Source organism: Spermophilus citellus, assembly GCF_964194105.1.
Source record: "Spermophilus citellus genome assembly, chromosome: 15".
NCBI classification, from domain to species: Eukaryota; Metazoa; Chordata; class Mammalia; order Rodentia; family Sciuridae; genus Spermophilus; species Spermophilus citellus.
The window spans coordinates 21,112,377-21,131,020 of record NC_138195.1 but is presented as its reverse complement, the minus strand read 5'-3'; the positions used below and the strand labels follow the sequence as shown (position 1 = coordinate 21,131,020).

At 37.3% G+C, this 18,644-nt stretch overlaps 1 protein-coding gene across 3 annotated transcripts in view; it reads right to left on the bottom strand.

Annotated features, from left to right (window-relative positions):
• The window catches only part of WASHC2A (WASH complex subunit 2A), a 58,281-nt gene that overhangs the window by 25,815 nt on the left and 13,822 nt on the right, over positions 1-18,644 (bottom strand). For all 3 annotated transcript variants that reach the window (XM_081267798.1, XM_081267799.1, XM_081267800.1), the window contains exons 6-17: positions 17,770-17,863; positions 16,899-16,957; positions 15,556-15,603; positions 12,574-12,681; positions 11,367-11,448; positions 10,647-10,706; positions 9,704-9,822; positions 9,166-9,223; positions 7,997-8,056; positions 7,346-7,519; positions 5,443-5,579; positions 3,380-3,466 (exon numbers count right to left, since the gene is read on the bottom strand). In XM_081267798.1, the coding sequence (XP_081123924.1) occupies positions 3,380-3,466; positions 5,443-5,579; positions 7,346-7,519; positions 7,997-8,056; positions 9,166-9,223; positions 9,704-9,822; positions 10,647-10,706; positions 11,367-11,448; positions 12,574-12,681; positions 15,556-15,603; positions 16,899-16,957; positions 17,770-17,863 (1,086 nt within the window). The remainder of the gene's footprint in view (positions 1-3,379; positions 3,467-5,442; positions 5,580-7,345; positions 7,520-7,996; positions 8,057-9,165; positions 9,224-9,703; positions 9,823-10,646; positions 10,707-11,366; positions 11,449-12,573; positions 12,682-15,555; positions 15,604-16,898; positions 16,958-17,769; positions 17,864-18,644) is intronic.

Sequence of the window (18,644 nt, the reverse complement as noted above, 5' to 3'; positions counted from 1 at the left end):
AAACAGAGGCTGGATTCCCAAATTACTAAATCTATGATTGTCCCATTATTCACACCTCCCTCTCCTAAGATCATAATGTTATTTTCTTTAAATAATACAACCTAAGTTTCTATTTAAAACCATTTGCTATTCTCCTTAGCCACAGCTATAAGCTCTTGCAAACCAGAAAGACCTCCAAGATTCTGAAGAAATCATCAGAATAATAATGTGTTAATATGTTGGCTTGGACTGCTAAGAAAGCTCTGTGAACTGAGCCACGTGAAATTAGAAATATAAAATAGAACAACTAGCCCTTCAGGCAAAGAAACTTCAATATATAAGAGCCAGACAATTATGAGAACATATTTTCTAAGGCCTCTTTGGATAACTTTTTAATGATTAAATCAGTGATTAGTCCTCAAATATAGACCTAATGAGTTATTGGAGAAGAATTCTTCTCAGCACAGTGGTTTTCACCTGGGATCCATGGAGTCCCATGTCCCTCCCACCTTTATATGCAGGTTTAAAAAAAGGTGTTCTGATGCTTTCAGAAAATGAAAGCAATCCAAACCAAAGAATAAAAACCAATTTTTACATCACAATTTCGGACCTTTCTTGGTATTAGAGAAAAAAAGATATTTCAATCACCTCAAACGTGTCCCCCAAAATGACTTCCTAGGACAGGCTTCAGCTCCATACTTGAGATATAAAAGAATCATTCCTTCTGCTTCAATGCTTTATTTCCCCTTGTTTTACTTTTTCTTGCCTAAGAATTCCAACAACATCCAATAAAATCATTCATTGTATGATGATACAAACAGGGCAAAGCCTTTGGTGGTGATTTTTTTTAAATTTTCTGGTTCCCTGACACTGCCACCATCGAGAAATAGGGACTATGCCCCTGCCATTTTTTCTGGGTGGGCCTTTCTGACTGTCTCAAACAACAAACAGATGCAACATAAGGAACACTTGATTCCAAGGCTGGGTTACAAAAGGCAATAATACAGGCTCTTCCCAGCTCTCTCTCAAGAATCTCACTTGGAACTCTGAATCACCACATAAAAGACTCAGCTTCCTTGAAGCTGCCATGCTAGGAGACCACTTGGGAATAGAGAGAGGGCCCAAGGTATCTTTCCCACCCAGGCACCAGACACATGAGTGGGATGATTCTTTGTCCATCCTCCCTCAGATATAAGTGACCCTTAGTGACAACTGCCAAGCTGAGCTCAGTCAACCTCTAGTTCCATAAGAGGCAATAAAACTTGATGTTTGAAAGCACAAAATTGTGATTTGTTTCATAACACTAATAACCAGAACACTTAGTAATTTCAGGCTTTTCCCTGAAATTAACTCAACATTTGTTTCTTCCATGGACTTAATAATTACTGAACAGTAAGTAATACCAAGCATTAGTACCAGAGGTAGCATGTCAAGTATATAAGCAGGGAACAAAATGTTGTGGAGCTTAAACTAATTTGGGGTAGAGACAATGAACAATAAATACACATGGTCCCCTGGCAACACATGCTATGAATAACAGAAGAGAGGAGAGGAGAAGGAGCACAGTGTGGTGCATGCCAACAACCTCGTCCTCTGTAGGGCCATCAGTTGAGGCCTCAGAAGACCTGGAGGAGTAAGAAAGTAAACCAAGGAGCTTCTGAAGAGAGCCTTCCAGTGGGGCAGGAGCCAGTGCAAAGACCCCAAGATGTGAGTATAGCCCCAATGGGTGACAAACATGGAGTAACTCAGAGTGTCGGCCCTCCTGCAAGGTGTCTTGATGTCTAGAAATCTGGCTAACCTAGACTTTAGCTAATTCCTATCTCTGTGCATGAGCCTTCAATGAAATGCAAATCTCAAAGGTGTTATTTACATTAAGCGCAATCAGTCCACCTCCAAAGAGTTATGTACTCATCCTGGCTTTGAGCACATAATCTAACCTTGAGAGCTGAACCTAGAGTCCACAGTTTCTTGAAATTACATGTAAATTTCTGCCATGTCCATATATTTTTCTGTGAAGGGAACTTACTACTTCCCTTTATATTCTTGTATGGGTCTCCATCCCAAAAGGTCAGCCCAAAATCACTTCTGCAAGGACTAAGTGTGAGGGAGTCAGAAAAAGCAGTGCAGCTTCTGACAGCCCACAGGGACCAAGGCTACCCACAACCTGTGACTAGCCATAAGAAGACCAAATACATGTCTCTATAGCATCGACCCCACTATCCAGTTAGCAAGACTATCAAAAAAGGAAGCAGCAGATTGCTTTCCATTCTGCTAAGAATGCCTTAGGATGTATACCAAAAAAAAAAAACAGCCTAAAATCAGAGCATCCTAAGACAGTTCTTTCCTCCCAATAGATGAAATGGATTCAATACCTAAAGTAAGAAGTATTGCATACATACTGCTTTCTAAGGACCATGTATTTTTAAGACATTTGTTTCAAAGAAAGAAGTGAACTATTAAAGTCCTATGCCTCAAGGAACTGAACAACAAAAAAAAATATGATCAGTCAACAAACATATGAAAAAAAATGTTCAATATCACTAGCAATTAGACAAATAAAAATTAAAACTACACTGAAATTTCATCTCACTCCAATCAAAATGGCAAGTATCAAGAATACAAGTAACAACAAATGTTGGCGAGGGTATGGGGAAATGGGTATGCTCATACACTGCTAGTGAGACTGCAAATCGGAGTAACCACTCTGGAAAGCAGTATGGAGATGCCTCAGAAAACTTAGAATGGAACCACCATTTGACCCAATTATCCCACTCCTAGGTTTATACCCAAAAGGACTTAAAATCAGAATACTATAGTGACATGGCCACATCAACGTTTATAGCAGCTCAATTCACAATAGCTAAGCTACGGAACCATCCTAGGTGCCCTTCAACAGATGAATGGATAAAGAAAATGTGGTACACATTCACAATGGAATATTACTCAGCCATAAAGAAGAATGAAATTATGGCATTTGCTGGTAAGTGAATGGAACTGGAGACTATCGTGCTAAATAAAATAAGCCAATCCCAAAAAACCAAAAGTTGGATGTTCTCTCTGATATGTGAATGCTGACTCACAATAGGCAGGGGTGGGGGATAGGGAGGGGTAGGGGGTTGTCCAGAAGGACTGGACAGCGGGGAAGGGAGAAAGGGAAGGAGGTTAGGACTGGGAAAGACAGTAGAATGAACTGGACATAACTTTCCTACACTTATGTATGAATACACGACCAGTAACTCCACAAAAATGGGAGGTTATACTCCATGTATGTATGATATGTCAAAATACATTCTACTATCATGTATAACTCAAAAGAACAAATTTAAAAGAAAGTAAAGACTAATTTGGAAACAATTTCTAATCTCACATTCACACATGATCAAGTAAGAGAATTCCATACCTCAGAGTCCTCCTCATCTGAAAATAAACCTTTCTGAGTCTTTGTTTCTGACAAGAATTTGAGATTTTTGCTAGAAGGTACTGTAACCTTTGTGAGGGAAAAAAAAGGAAAAATGAGGATTAGTAAGTAACATGCCTGAACATTAGAGTTTACCTAATCATTCATTCAGAAAACACACTAAATCTCTTCTATGAGAAGAGACCAAGTCATGAACCTTGGGAATAAAGATGCTGTGGACTTTGGGTGTGTACAAAGTTCACACAATTAATACAAAGAGAGAATTTTCAAGCAAAATAATTTAAAAATTAGTTTAAGTTAGGAAAGAGGAAAGAAACAATTCCTTGAGAAAGTAAATTCCCAAAATGAACAAGGCCCAGGCACAGTGAGACGGTATAAGCAAGAGCATTCCAGACAGAGTACACTGAGAAAAGCAAGATAGAGCAAAAAGCATCTCTGATGCAGCAGGGAGCAGGACACACTTCCCATGCCACGCAGTTCACAGAGGGGACATGTGCAATCAGAGATACCTAGAAAGGCAGGCTACCCAAGGGGCCACCATGTTCTGAATGCTGGGACTCTGGTGGCAGGAAGAGAAGTCAGGTTTCATAGTAAGGTCATAACACACTGAGATGACTTAGGAAACATGGGGGTGCAAGCTGTGCAGAACAGTGGGAGAAGGAAGCAGCTAAAGGAGCTTCAAGACTGATGAGGATGCAGTCACCGGCCAGACACAGGTCAATTTGAGAACCAACAAAAATGACGATGATAGGAGTGGGCAATAACATGTGGAATAAAGTATACCCACTCCCAAAATAACACTAAAAGTGGGGGGAAGGATGAGGAGAAACTTCTATTCGAAAGAATGTCAGCTAGTAAGGATAGATGAAATGCAGAATTAGACATTTTTTCATATTCCTTACAGGATAAATTGTTCAGGAAAAGATCACCAGTGGATATTAAAACCACTGCATGCAAGGCTGGTAGAAAACAGGAGATTCATAGTGTTGAAACATCACTTAGACATCAGTCTATTAATGATAGAAGAAATGAAGGCACCTTTCCAGTGGAGCAGTGTGGTTAGCACCTTTATTTATTTATTTAGGTACTGGGGATTAAACCCAGGGGCATTTAACAACTGAGACACATCCCCAACCCTTTTTTGTATTATATTCAGTGACAGGGTCTCACTGAGTTGCTTAGGGCCTCACCAAGTTGCTGAGGCTAACTTTGAACTTGCCATCCTCCTGCCTCAGCCTCCAGAGCTTCTGGGATTACAGGCATACATCACCACTCCTGGATGTATGCCTGTAATCCCAGTGATCAAACAAATCACCAAGTGATCACCAAGTAATCAAACAAACTGTCACAAAGACCACAGTAGGCTCGAGGCGTCTTGGGAGGTAAGGCAGCGGACACTTTGCCTGCCTATATTTTTGCCAAAAAGGCAAATCTAAACCTAATTTAATTAAAGTAAAATGATCAGGGAAATTCACATTATTATACATTCAACAAGACAACTGGCTGGCCATAAAAAAAGAAAAACATAGGAGGCATTGCTTTAATTTTGTTTAAAAAAAAAAAGTGCTTTAAAAAAAAACATTTTTGAGACAAGAAAAAGAATTAGAATATGGACTACACGTAAGAGAATTTCATGTCAGTTATTCTTATTTTTGTCAGGTGTGATTTTACAAAGACATGTTGGGACAAATGGGAGAAATCAGAATGTAGACTAGATATTATATTCCACTAAAGCACTTATATTAATCTCATAACTGTTAATGGCTTTTTATTACACAGAAATCCTTTAAAGAGATGTTTTATATTTAGGGGTAAAATGTCATAATGACTATAACCTACTTAAAAGCAGTTCAGGAAAAAACTGTATAGAAAGGTTCAGATGCATATAATATTGGGCAAAATCCTAACAATTGTAGGTATGTGGGTGCTCTAATTCTTCAAACTGCTTCAACACAAACATAAAAGGGAACAATATTTCCCTCTGGGCTTCAGATGAATTAGTAAACTGTCTCAGATCAACATTCCTTATTTTCCCTCCTGCTCACCGTTTTTTCTGCCCTTGCTTTGTTTTCATCTGTCTGATTCACAGTAGCTTCTGGCAAAGCTTCTGCTTTTTCTTTGAACAGATCTCCTTCTTCATCATCAAAGATACTGGCAGTGGATTTGGTGGATTTGACTTTTTCTTTAAAAAAGATACCACAGCATAAAATGACACTAGCATCAAAATCCTATCATAATATTCACAAATTTTAAAAAAAAAAGTCTTTCCCTTCAAAGGATATACAAAAATGTCATGCTATTTCTTATATGTAGTTATACCTTGGTAATTTTCTTCATCTTCCCCGCCCCCCTCTCTCTCTTGTTTTTTTTTTTTTTTTTTTGCTAGGGAAGTGCTCCACCACTGAGCTACCACCCCAGTCCCATTGCCTTGGTATTTCTCAAAGAGCACAACAGTAGCACAAATGAAACCCTGGGCAGTTAGTTTAACCATCTAAAAGAGAAGCCTGAAGAAAGAAACATCATTTAAATAAGTCACCACGTCCACACCATTCTAAGAATCTACTTTTTAAAAATACAACTATACAGAAACAGATAAAAACAAACCCTGAAATGCCCCGGAACTCTACCTGCCCACCCAAACAAGACAGACATCAGAAATAGTTTGGAATATGTGCTGCTAAATTCCCAAAAGTTAATATAATAATTTTAGATACTAACAAGACTATAAATGAATTATAAGACAATCTGAGCAATGTGCCCTACCTTCTGCATTTGCCACTTAATGTACCTAGAAAATCTTCCCAAGTCCACATGTACAAACCTTGTTCTCTGAACTCCACTTAACGGAACAACCACAGCTTACACTACTGGGCGGTTTCCAACCTTTCATTCCCATGAGCACTGTTGCACTGAATGAGGCATGGATCACTGAAATGAGGGTACTGACTCATGAGTGTCCTGACAGTCACCTGTCAAGGAATGTGACAACAACTTTTTTGTGATGCCAAACCAGTTCTCAAAGATGTCCACTGAGTGAGGGACCTCAGACTATTGTCATTTCATTAACTGTCATTTCAGGCTATGGGTCTGGGTGTGTTATGCACCTGCCTGCACTCTTTCTAAAAGAGCTAGACTATCATTTCTCCTCGTGTTTTTGCTTCCTAACACTGGAAAAGGAGAGTTAGTCCAGATGGTCTGCTTCAAAATACATTCTGAACTCATCTATTCCTTATACCACCCTTTCTTTTTTCAAATTGTTAAAAGTATGTACACCTTAGTCATCTTTCTTTTCTGGCAAAGCCATTGAATCCTGCTCCTCCAAGTGTGACCTACAGAGTAGTGAACTCTGCCTTCCAGGGAACTTGTTGGAAATGTAGATTCTCTCAGGCCCCATCTTAAGACACATTCATTCAAAACCTTCACTTTAACAAAAGCCCCTGGGAGATTAATCTGTACATTAAAGAACAAACACCTTAAGAGGAAAGACTTTATGAACACACTTATTTAAATCTGGAAGAAGAAAAGGGAGAACCAAAGTAGACAAAGAGCTAAAGTCCTGCTATTCTTGGATACTTGAGTTTTTAGCAGAGAAGAGAAACTGGGACTAAATGACTAGTGTACAATACTCTGTTCATATAATTTACTAAAGGTTGCTGGAAGAACATATAATTAAAACTTAGTAATTCCAAAGGTCAGAATTATAATTTTTTAGCAGAAATTATAGGGGAAAAGATTTCAGTTCTGAATCAGGAGGACAATAATTAGTTTCTGGAGCAGAAAATATTGGTCCATTAAACAGAGACCTCCAAGTTTGCACAACTTTTTTAAGTATAGATGAGACAATCACAAAAACGCTTGAGAAGAGATTCTGGAACTGAAGACACACAGAACTAGGGAGCTATGTCCTTTTTAGGTCAACATTCTTTTTCTAACTTCAGAAACAGGTACCTGTCTTGGAAGGTTTGCTGCAGGATGCTGCAAAAAAGTCATCTTCATCATCATCATCATCGAAGAGGCCAGCAGGAGCTGGGAGGTATGAGGTCTTCCCTGGAGTGGGCTGCTCAGGCTTCTGGGACTCCTTCAGTGATGGAGCAGAGGGGGCCCCAAATACATCAGTGTCCCCTGGGGGTGGAAAGACAAGACAGCCACAACTGAGAGCCAGGGGAGCCTCCTGAAAAAAACCAATAGTATCTACCAAGAAGTATTAGCTTCAGTTTATACACAAAACATAAACAAAGACAAATAACCTCTATTTCTTACTGCTTGGGATCATACCACAATGCAGAATGACCTGGGCAAACACACAAAAAAGTCCAAGGCCACAGATTGTTTTGTTTTTGTTGTTTTGGTGTGGTGCTCAGGATCATGTGCATGCTATGCAAGCACTCTACCACTGAGCTATCCCCTCAATCCCCCAGGCAACTGATTCTAAGAGAATATGAGCTAATGTCAGAAAACAACCTCTTTCAACATGCTGTTCAATGCCCTCTGAAGCTTCCAGGTACCTCTTATTCTCCAGTCATGCCCTAGAAAATTACAGCTTAAAAAAATGACAAAACATTAATTGTATACTTATTTAAAAAACAAACACCATGTTACCTAAAAACACAGACACAGCTCCTGCTGGGATTTTCTTTCCAGGTTTGGTGGATGAAGACTCTAGATAAAGAAAGGGACAATCACTTCACAAAGAAAATAACTTTCCTAACTGTTAAACTCACCTTTCCTGAATCATGCGCAGCATGATACATACCTAAATAGGAAACCTGTTGAAACTAATTTTTCCTAAGTAAGCCATTTAAAAATTCTTGGGTATTTTTGTTCTCTAACAATGCCAAGAGTTCTCCCTGAGGATTGATATAGTCCAGCTGTAATTTCTGGGGAAGGTCATATGACTACAGTCAAACAACAGTAGTGGGGACGACTAGGGGAGGCAGGGACAAAGCAACCAGGTCCCGCAAAATAATTCTAACTCTATTCCAGCTTGATGAGCTGAACAAGTAAAAAGGAATAGTACAAAGTGTTAGACATCAATGAAAAAAAGTGAAGACAATAACAGCAAAGAAGAAAATGACATAAGTCAGTCATCAGGAGACAAAAGGTGGAAAACAGAACCCAAAGGACAGTGAGCTGATGTCCCAATACGTATGGGGAGGATTCCAAACCTGAGGAAATGTTGTCTGGAAGATCAAGTTGCTTAAAACAACTAATTCCCAAGAACTACCTCAAATCTAATAAAACTGCAGGTTTACAAAAAAAAAAAAAAATTATAAACTTTTCAAAAACTCGAAACATGGGCTCGGGATATAGCTCAGTATTAGAACACTTGTCCAGTATGTGGAGGCCTGGGTTCAATCTCCAGTATTAAAAAAAAAAAAAAAAAAAAAGAAACCCACTCTACACAGATGATTCTGATGCACAAGAGCTGGGGAATTATTGATGGCCAACTTATATGCAGAATATTAAAAGTGCTTCTTTGAATTTAACTTCTTTAAATTAAAGATATCATAAACACTACTACAGAGTACTTTTCCTTTTTGTGAATTCTCTCCCAAAAAAGAGGCAAATCTGCATTTTAGTTTATAGATGTAATGTTTTTTCTAAGACATGAATGAGTGAAATCAAACTGTTTTCAACTGGGCGAAGAAAAAAAACAACAGCTTTCAGCTCAACAAAGAAACAACTTTGGGCATTTCATCTTCTTACAGGAAAGAAACAGTTGTGAAACCCCACAAGGAAAATGCAGAGTAGGTCCAACCCCAGCTTACCTTCATTAATGGGGGCTTGAGGTTGCTGATCCCGGGGGGCTTCCCTGAAGAGGTCACTCTAGTTGTAGTAGGTATGTGACAAAGAATTTAAAAATGTAAAGGTAAATATAGCTGCATTTAAAGATTTCTAAGGAAAAGTACCCTGTAATTCAAAGCTATATATATACTGTTCTGACAGAAAATCAGTCATCAAGTGAAGACTATTGCAAAATAGAACCTTACATAATTTGGGCCTGCTTAGGAATTAAATACAAAGATCAAATAAGGTAAGAAATAATCAGCTATTTGACCAAGTAAATCCTTCACTATTAACACTCACTCTCACATTCTCTCCTCACCTACCAAAGGACAGCAGGAAATAGTATTTCTCACTCTATGGTTCTGAAATATGTCCCAAAATAGGAAAATAGAAGGAACTTCCAAATAAAAAGCTATTTTTCTCCTACATTTCTTTCTTATGAACCCATGACAAACAGCTATAGGAAACATAACTGAGTACTGCTCACAAACCTCCTCCTCAGCATCATCAGCAACTCACCTCTTCATCATCATCATCAAAAAGTCCTTGTCCTCCACTGAACAGTCCGCCTCTAGAACCAAATGGTGAAAAGTCTTCATCTGTCAACTTGGGGGGTGCAAATAAGTTATCTTCTTCATCTAGCAAGCAGAAATGTTATGCAACAAGAGTTAAAGTGTATTTGGAACCCAAATTCCTGGGGCTGCCTCTACAACATCCACAACACTGGAATGGAATTTAATCATCTCTAACCAGGAGCACCTGAACGCACACTTGCAGATTTCATACAAAAACCTATTAAACAGTTCACTGAGTCCCTCAAAAGGGTCTTGGGGCTCTCATTCTCAAGTTGGTAAATGTCCAGAGCACAGTCAATTCTTCAGGAATCCTCCTAGACACATTTACTTTGAAGTGAGAACACAGCTCAATTGTCACATTCAAGACCCATCTCCCCAAAAATCTAGGGAAGAAGCAGGCTGAAGAAAGAGATCTACAGATGGACATAGCAACAAGATGAATATACATAATGAACATTACTATAAAAGGGCCTGCTATAGTCTTTACTGAAAATGCTAGCAAACAGTCAGGTAATGGCCTCTATAAAAATTTAATAATTCAAATGTTTACAGACATTTTGCTCCACATCCACCCCTCACCCCAGGACCCCAAAACATGATCTTTGATTGTTTTTGGTTTTTGTTTTTAATAATTTTTTTTACTTGTAGTTGGACACAATACCTTTATTTCATTTATTTATTTTTATGTGGTGCTAAGGATTGAACCCAGGGCCTCATACATGCTAGGCGAGCATAGTTCTACTGCTGAGCCACAACCCCAGCCCCAAGTAGTTTTGAAAAAGAGTTCACTTGTCAGCATCTAAAGCAACACTTTATAAATGATATATAAACAATATTCCTGAGTCAAAAAGGCTCCTTAAATAATCAAAGTGAGGGGAAAGGCCTACCATCCGAAGGTGTTCTCCTTTCCTTCTTCTCTTTTAATGTCTTCCGGGATTTTGCTTCTCCTATGGATAAGATTTGAATATTTCTATTTTAATAAGACATAGTCCATCCTTAGTTTTTGTGTGTGTATTTTTTCTCTCTACTACTATATGATATTCACTCTCTCTCTCTCTTTCTCTCTGATTGTCTATATGTCTGTCATCCTCATGACTCAGGCTAAAGACAGACATTCAACTTCGTATCTCAGCTCCAACGGAGCACTTAACCCAATGCCTTACAAACAGAAGGCATTCAAGAGAGTCATCTTTGTATGTCAAAAGGTTGCTGCTTATATGCCAAGATCATCTTCATATCAGGACTGTACTTTTTCAAGAAATCATTCTGATATCTATCCTATTAAATAACTACAATATACTACATAGTGTATTTTCTTATTTAGTCAATACATTGGAGTAAACATTTAGTCAGGAACTCAATCTAGTGCTCACAGTCCTCTGGAGTACCCATTAATTCCCTGGAATTGCATGTAAAATCTTATATACAAATGCACATGTTCATTTTTCTTCCAGGGTTCACAGTGTTCCATTATCAAAAGCGGTCTATGAATCAAACACAGAATAAGAACTACAATGTAATTTGAAAGGGAACTCCACCCTCAGTGAAGTCAGCAGAGGCTCCCACACGTTATTTACCACCCCCATTAACTATCCTTTGAGGCTCACCTATTTGCTCCTCTTCTAGTCGGTTAGAGGCATCTCCTTTGATCCTAGCTGCCAGCTCATCGGCAAATGACGTAGGTCTTTTCTATGGACAGAAGAGAACAAAAGAATTACTCTTATAATAGATAACTTTTGGTCACCACAAAATTATACATATCAACACTTTTTTTTTTTAATTTTTTATTGATTATTTAAAGCATTACATAGCTCATGATATATCATCTTTCATACATTAGACTCAAATTGTGTTTTGAACTCCCATTTTCACCCCAAATATAGATTGCAGAATCACATCTGTTACATATTCACATTTTTACATAATGCCATATTAGTGTCTGTTGTATTCTGCTACCTTTCCTAACCCCTACTATCCCCCCTCCCCTCCCCTCCCCTCCCATCTTCCCTCTCTATCTCCCCTGCTGTTGTTCAATTCTCTCCCTTTTTTTCCCCTCCCCCTTGCCCCTCATAGCCTCTTATAATTTTATGTATCCTTGAAGGTCTCCTACCATTTCCATATGCTTTCCCTTCTCTCTCCGTTTCTCTCCCCCCATTCGTCTTTGTTTACTGTAGTCTTTTCCACATGCTCTTCCTTCCTGTTCTGTTCTTAGTTGTTCTCTTTATATCAAAGCAGACATTTGGCATTTGTTTTTTAGGGCTTGGCTAGCTTCACTTAGCATAATCTGCTCTAATGCCATCCATTTCCCTGCAAATTCTATGATTTTGTCATTTCTTAGTGCTGCATATCAACACTTGCAAAGAAACTGTATCAAAGAAAAAAGTTTAACTAGATGGATTTAAACATATGCACACTATGGAGATAACGCAAAGAACGTGATTCATAATAGTGTTCCTTCAAAAGGAGATATGTGCTCTTTGTTACCTTATTTTTTTACTAGCACACTTTAATACCTGAAAAATCTAAACAAGAAAATTATCATAAGGTGCTTGGTAGGTGACGAAAGAGCTTTAAGTCTTAAAACTACAGAACTGAATGTATTCTGAATGATCTGAGCTGTAAAATTGTAACATGGAAAGAAGATGACAATTGTATGGCAGGTGGGGATGCTCACCATTGTTTTCACCAAACTGTAAATGCAATTACAAATATGACACAAAAGATGACTACAAATGTAAGTGAGTAGACAAGGACTGAGTCATGGGCACCATTTCTAAAATCTGGCCAAGTGACAGCAGCTACAGTCTTTCTTACTAGTCTAGTATTTTCTTCAATATCTTCAATATCTTCCTCTTCCTTCTCAGAGTCAGCAAAAAGGTCACCATCCTCCTCTTCCTCTTCATCACTCATTTGTGCAGTGTGCTGAGTGTAAAACACCAGATTTGAACAATTAGTCACAAATCATCAGGCTCAAAAAGAGATATTCTCGTGGCTAGGGTTGTGGCTCAGCCTTAGAGCACTCGCCTAGTACGTGTGGGACCCTCAGTTCAATCCTCAGCATCACATATAAATAAATAAAGGAACTGTGTCCACCTACAACTAAAAACATTGAAAAAAAGAGAGAGAGAGATACTGTCACTTAGTTTTGCATTTCTCCCTTCACAAAGGGAATAACTAATAGATATATTGATAACAATAATAGTAATGTAGCAAACAAACAATGAAGCAGAAAGTATATGTGGCAGAACAAATAATACACAAGAATTAATTAGAATACAAACAAAGAAATTACTTTTCTGCGGGGGATAATACTGGGAATTAAATCCAGGGACACTTTTCCACTAAGCTACATCCCCCCAGCATTTTAATTTATTTTATGACATTTTAATTCACTTCACTAAGATACCCAGGCATACCTTGAACTTGCTATCCTTCTACCTGCTGAGTAGCTGGGATTAATTACAGGTGTGTGCCAACATGCCTAGCTAGAACTTATTCTTTCAATAAGGATTTAATAGCAAGAACATACAACTGAAATATGAAATATTCAAGAAGTTCATCACAAGAGAAATAAATAAAACAATGTCTTATTTTAATAAAAACACTAGGTAATAGTAAAAAGAAATAAACTATAACAACTAAAGAGCCATCCAAGTAGACCAAGTAAATAAGAGAATGACAAATCCAGCCTAATACCCTGCCCCACTGTACTGTATAATTTCTAAGAATTCAAATGTATTTGCAGAATACATTCCATTATAAAAGCAATGGAAAAGACTTAGAAAGGCACACTGCCAGATCATAATATCAGCTGCCTCTGAGGAGTATAAGAAGACAATGATGGTGGGCTTAAATATAACCTTATTTGTTGAATTCTAATTTTTAATTTTTCTAAAGGTACCTAGTATGTCTAATTTGTACAATCTTTAAAAGTTTTTTTTTTGTTGTTGTTTTCTTTTACTGTTTAAGTCACTAAGAGAATTGTCAGCACTATGCCAAAAAGATTTTATTACCTAATTTAATCCTTAAAACCGTGAGGTTAGCTATGGCACACAAAACCAGTCTAACTCAATAAAAACAGATGGGAATTCAGTGTTTTTTAAACACTGTATTGTACTGTTTGAAAAACTGTTTGTATTTATAAATATTAACAGCAAATTTCATAGAAAAAAAGTATCTTCTGACATTAGACTGCTTATTAAAACTATAGAGACCAACCATATTTCTGAATACAACCTGGAAAATAGAAGTACCAATCAAAAAGTACAAAATGCTTCATTAGATTTCCCTTACCAGGTGTCAACCTACTTTACATACAGAGATATGAAAAACTGTGATATATGTGTAATAAGAATTGTAATGCAAAAAAAGTACATGTATAAAGACATGAATTGGCGTGAACATACTTTATATACAAAGATATGAAAAATTGTGCTCTATGTGTGTAATAAGAATTGTAATGCATTCTGCTGTCATGTATTTAAGAAAATTTTTTTAAAAAAAGATTCCCCTTACTACCACATATCAGCATGTTTAAAAACATAGAAGAGGCTAGAGATATAGTTTAGTAGTAGAACGATATGTATATGTGTGAAGTTCAATCCCCACTACTGGAAAACACAAACACACACACTTACACACAAGTAAGTTTACAAAGCAAATTACAAAGACTATTCAAAATGACAAGGAAAAGCCGGGCACGGAGGTGCATGCCTGTAATCCCAGCAACTTGGGAGGTTGAGGCAGGAGGATCAGGAGTTCAAAGTCAGCCTCAGCAAAAGTGGGCACTAAGCAACTCAGTGGGATCCTGCTCTAAATAAAACACAAAATAGGTCTTGGGATGTGGCTCAGTGGTGGAGGGCCCCTGAGTTCAATCCCTGGTACTCCCCACAAAAATCTGACAAGGAAAACATATTGACATAAAAGAACAAAGAATAAAATATGCATGTTACAAAAAGAACATGCCCTTTGATAGATAAACAAAAATTAAGATAACTTGCTAAGACAGTAGGAAAGATTATATTCATCTTGTGATCATTAATGTCTCAAGATTTTAAAATGAGGGCTCGGGATGTGGCTCAAGCGGTAGCGTGCTCGCCTGGCATGTGTGCAGCCCGGGTTCGATCCTCAGTACCACATACAAACAAAGATGTTGTGTCCACCGAAAACTAAAAAATGAATATTAAAAATTCTCTAAAAAAAAAGATTTTAAAATGAGAAGAGGACTCATAGTTCAGTTTGGATAATGGGGTATTCTTTTTATAGGATCTTTTTCAAAATTTCTTTTTTTTTCTTAAGGAAAATGAAATCATAAAGCAAAATTGTGAAAAAAATACAAAGAGAGTAGTTAGCATAAATACAAAGGAAAATTAGTTGTAAAACATGAAAAAAACCCTCACTTTGTCATAAATGTTTCAAAAGTAATTTTAATATATATGCAACACTTCAATTAAAATTTATTTATTTTTTTTTTTTTTAAAGAGAGAGTGAGAGGGAGAGAGAGAAAGGGAGAGAGAGAAAGAGAGAGAGAGAATTTTTTTTTCTTAATATTTATTTTTTAGTTCTCGGCGGACACAACATCTTTGTTGGTATGTGGTGCTGAGAATCGAACCCGGGCCGCACGCATTCGAGGCGAGCGCGCTGCCGCTTGAGCCACATCCCCAGCCCTTCAATTAAAATTTAGAAGTAAATATCATCAGATGCATAAATATCCCACCATTACAAATAACTACAGTGCACCAATAAAAGAATTATGAAAAAAACAGAAATAAAGTCACTTCAATACATGAGCCTTACCTGGTTTTGATCATTGTCACTATGATTGGCAAAATCATCATCGGACTCCTAGTGGGGGGGAAATAACTTTGTTGTTTACAAAGGCTTTACTTAGAAGCACAGAAATGATTTTAGATCAAAGACTGGGGAAAGTTTAGCAGAGGAAAAGCTCTGACACTCAATCTCTCATACTGACTACTTGCCACCTTAAGTATCAAGATGCAAATAAGGTGGATAGTTGACAATTATTATGAAAGGTCCTATCAGCTAATGTAATTTTTGTGGTCCAGTGAAATACCTCTAAACATTTGTTCTTGGCATCTGTACTTTACATTCTAACCTTTGGATTCAAAGTAAGAGCTACAAATTTAATTGACTAAATTTTCAAAAGCTGGTGTGTTATTTTACATTTTGGATCAACTTTCTATACACCCTTTAGGTAGAATAACTACTTCATCAGGACCAAGAAGGGAACATAAACAATTTAGTAAAGAGCTGTATCAACAGGTTAAAAAAAAAAAAAAGATTCAGTGAATAACTATCTATTGTAGCAAGGCTGCTTAAAGGAAAGTCACTTCTTACTGCTAGGTTTTTCTGTTTGGAAGGCTGAAGGAAGGATGGTTGGGAGGGAGACTAGAGAAGGCAGTATGGATGAGAAGACAAGAATGTGCACACAAAATGGTGTCCTTTTGGAAATCTGATACTAAGGACCATCCTTCAAAGTTTCTCTGCCCTTTGCAATAATGAATACTCCATCTAAGAATAACTCAAGACTCTAGACACTAGATCAGGGAGTCAGACTACATGCTATAAATACAAAAATGCTAGAGAATGCTTTAAAGCATCCTCTCATCTAGAAAGTTTTGTAGTTAAAACATGTTAAATGTAGATTTTTTTTCTGCTAGGATTATACAGGAAAAAAAAAATACATTCAAAGACTTTATCATAAGTGGAGATTTCACCAAAATATCTAAGCTGCCTCCTCAAGATAAATGGGAAGAAAAGGGATTTGGCAAGGTGGGAGGGAAAGTAAGGGTAAAAGAAATTCAAGCAGTGCTGTTTCTAACACAAGACGAAAAGAAAATCTAACACCAAGGATAAAACTTCAGAGTACGGCTGGGCATGGTGGTACACACCTACAGTACCAGATACTCAGGAGGCTGAGGCAGAAAAATCATTTGCACAAAGGGGTTTGAGACCAGTGTAGGCAAGCATAGCCAGACTAGTCACAAAAAAAGAACAAAACAAACAAACACACAAAAAACAGATCACCACCAATTCACAAAAATGTTTTGTACTTAGCTGGCTGAGCACATCCTAAGTTTCATGCTTACCGTGACCCAATCATAGCAAACAGTCCTTACCTCTTCTTTCTCTTCTTCACTGTCTACAATACTGCCACGATCGCTGCCTACAGAACCCTCTGTTGAGAAGAAGATAAGGGTTAGCACTAACATGCATAAGAAAATGTCCTTAATGTCCTTCCTCAAAATCACAAACAATAGCATGAAAGCTATCTATACCCACTAACTGAATTAAAATTATCTTTATTACATTAAGAATAGAAAATGTGTATAGTCTCAAAATATCTTACCACAAAAAAGAAAAAAAATATTCATAAACTGGCTGGTATTCTTCAAAGGTGTCAAGGTCATGAAAAGCAAAGAAAGCTGAGCAAATGTATCAGACTAAAAGATGACTAGAGAGATTTGACAACTAAATGCTGTAGGGGATCCTGGATTGAGGCCTGGACCAGAAAAAGATGGTAAAAGATATCAATGGACAAATGGCAAAATCTAACTCTGACTGAAGATTACGTAACAGTATTATGTTCAATAAAACTTCCTGATTTTGGTCATTTTACTAGAGCTATATAAAAGAATGTCCTTGTACTCAGAAAACAGAGAGAAACATTTAGGAGTAATAGGGCACAATGTCTCTAATAGGTTCAGGAAAAAAAAAGTGGATATATACATATACATATACATATATATATATATATATATACACATATATATATATAGATAGATAGATAGATATAGATATAGATATATATAGAGAGAGAGAGCAAGATCAAACAAATGTGGTAAAATGTTAACTGACAAACCTGGGAAAATGGCATATATGTGAGTTCTCTGCACTATTCTTACAATATTAATGTAAGCTCTCAAATTATTTTAAAATTAAAAGATACAAATGTTAAAAGTAACAAGACTATTTGGTGAAGAAAAGTACCTTCACTAGACAGCTCTCCAAGTCCTACATCTTCCTGCTCCATGAACAGCTTTGACCCAATGAGATAGGGTAAAGGACGATCAATATATAGATCCTACAAGAAGTGAAAGGGAACAGCCATTAAACACTTATGTTGAAAAATAAAATCAAGTGTTTCACTGGACATCCAATTCCATCTGACTAACCCAAACAAGCTGCCTAATAAAAGCAGAGAATAAGAAACACTGCAGAATTTGAAAAGAAGAAAAATCACTGATTTTAAAAATGTCAAATTCTAGGTAAAGATGGCGAGTAAAGTTGAATCCTCCCCAAGCACCTCATTAACAAAATGGAAAAACCCTGCAAAAAGTTTACCATCAGTAACCAAATGAGGAAAAGGGTACAGTCTCATAGTAAAATGTGAAAAAGGAGGACCAAGGAAAGAAACTTCTGAGGAGCTTTGATGAGTCCTACCCCAGCCTTCCTCCTCTAGTTAGCCCCCCCAAAAAAAATGCATTTGTGTATGTGAACTCCAATTCAAATCTCACCTCTGCATTTGGTTATTTCCTCAGCATGCCTCTTTCCAAATTTAGGGCTATTACTTATGCTTCTCAAGATGTATGTTTTTTATGTACAAAAGCAGTATAAAGCTGTCCTGGTAAGTCAAAACGCTTTAAACATGTAAATGTATGTTATATTTTAATTTATAAGGCACTTAGTGCCACAAATACTCTCTCAAAATCAATATGGCAACCTACTTTGTATACCACCGTGTAACTCGTGTTGCCACATTATCTCCTTTAACAATCCAAGGAAAAAAAGAGTAAGGCAATAAACTAGAGGAAGCCTGTTCAGTAATGCTCATAGTGGATTTACTTGCAATAGCCCAAATCAAG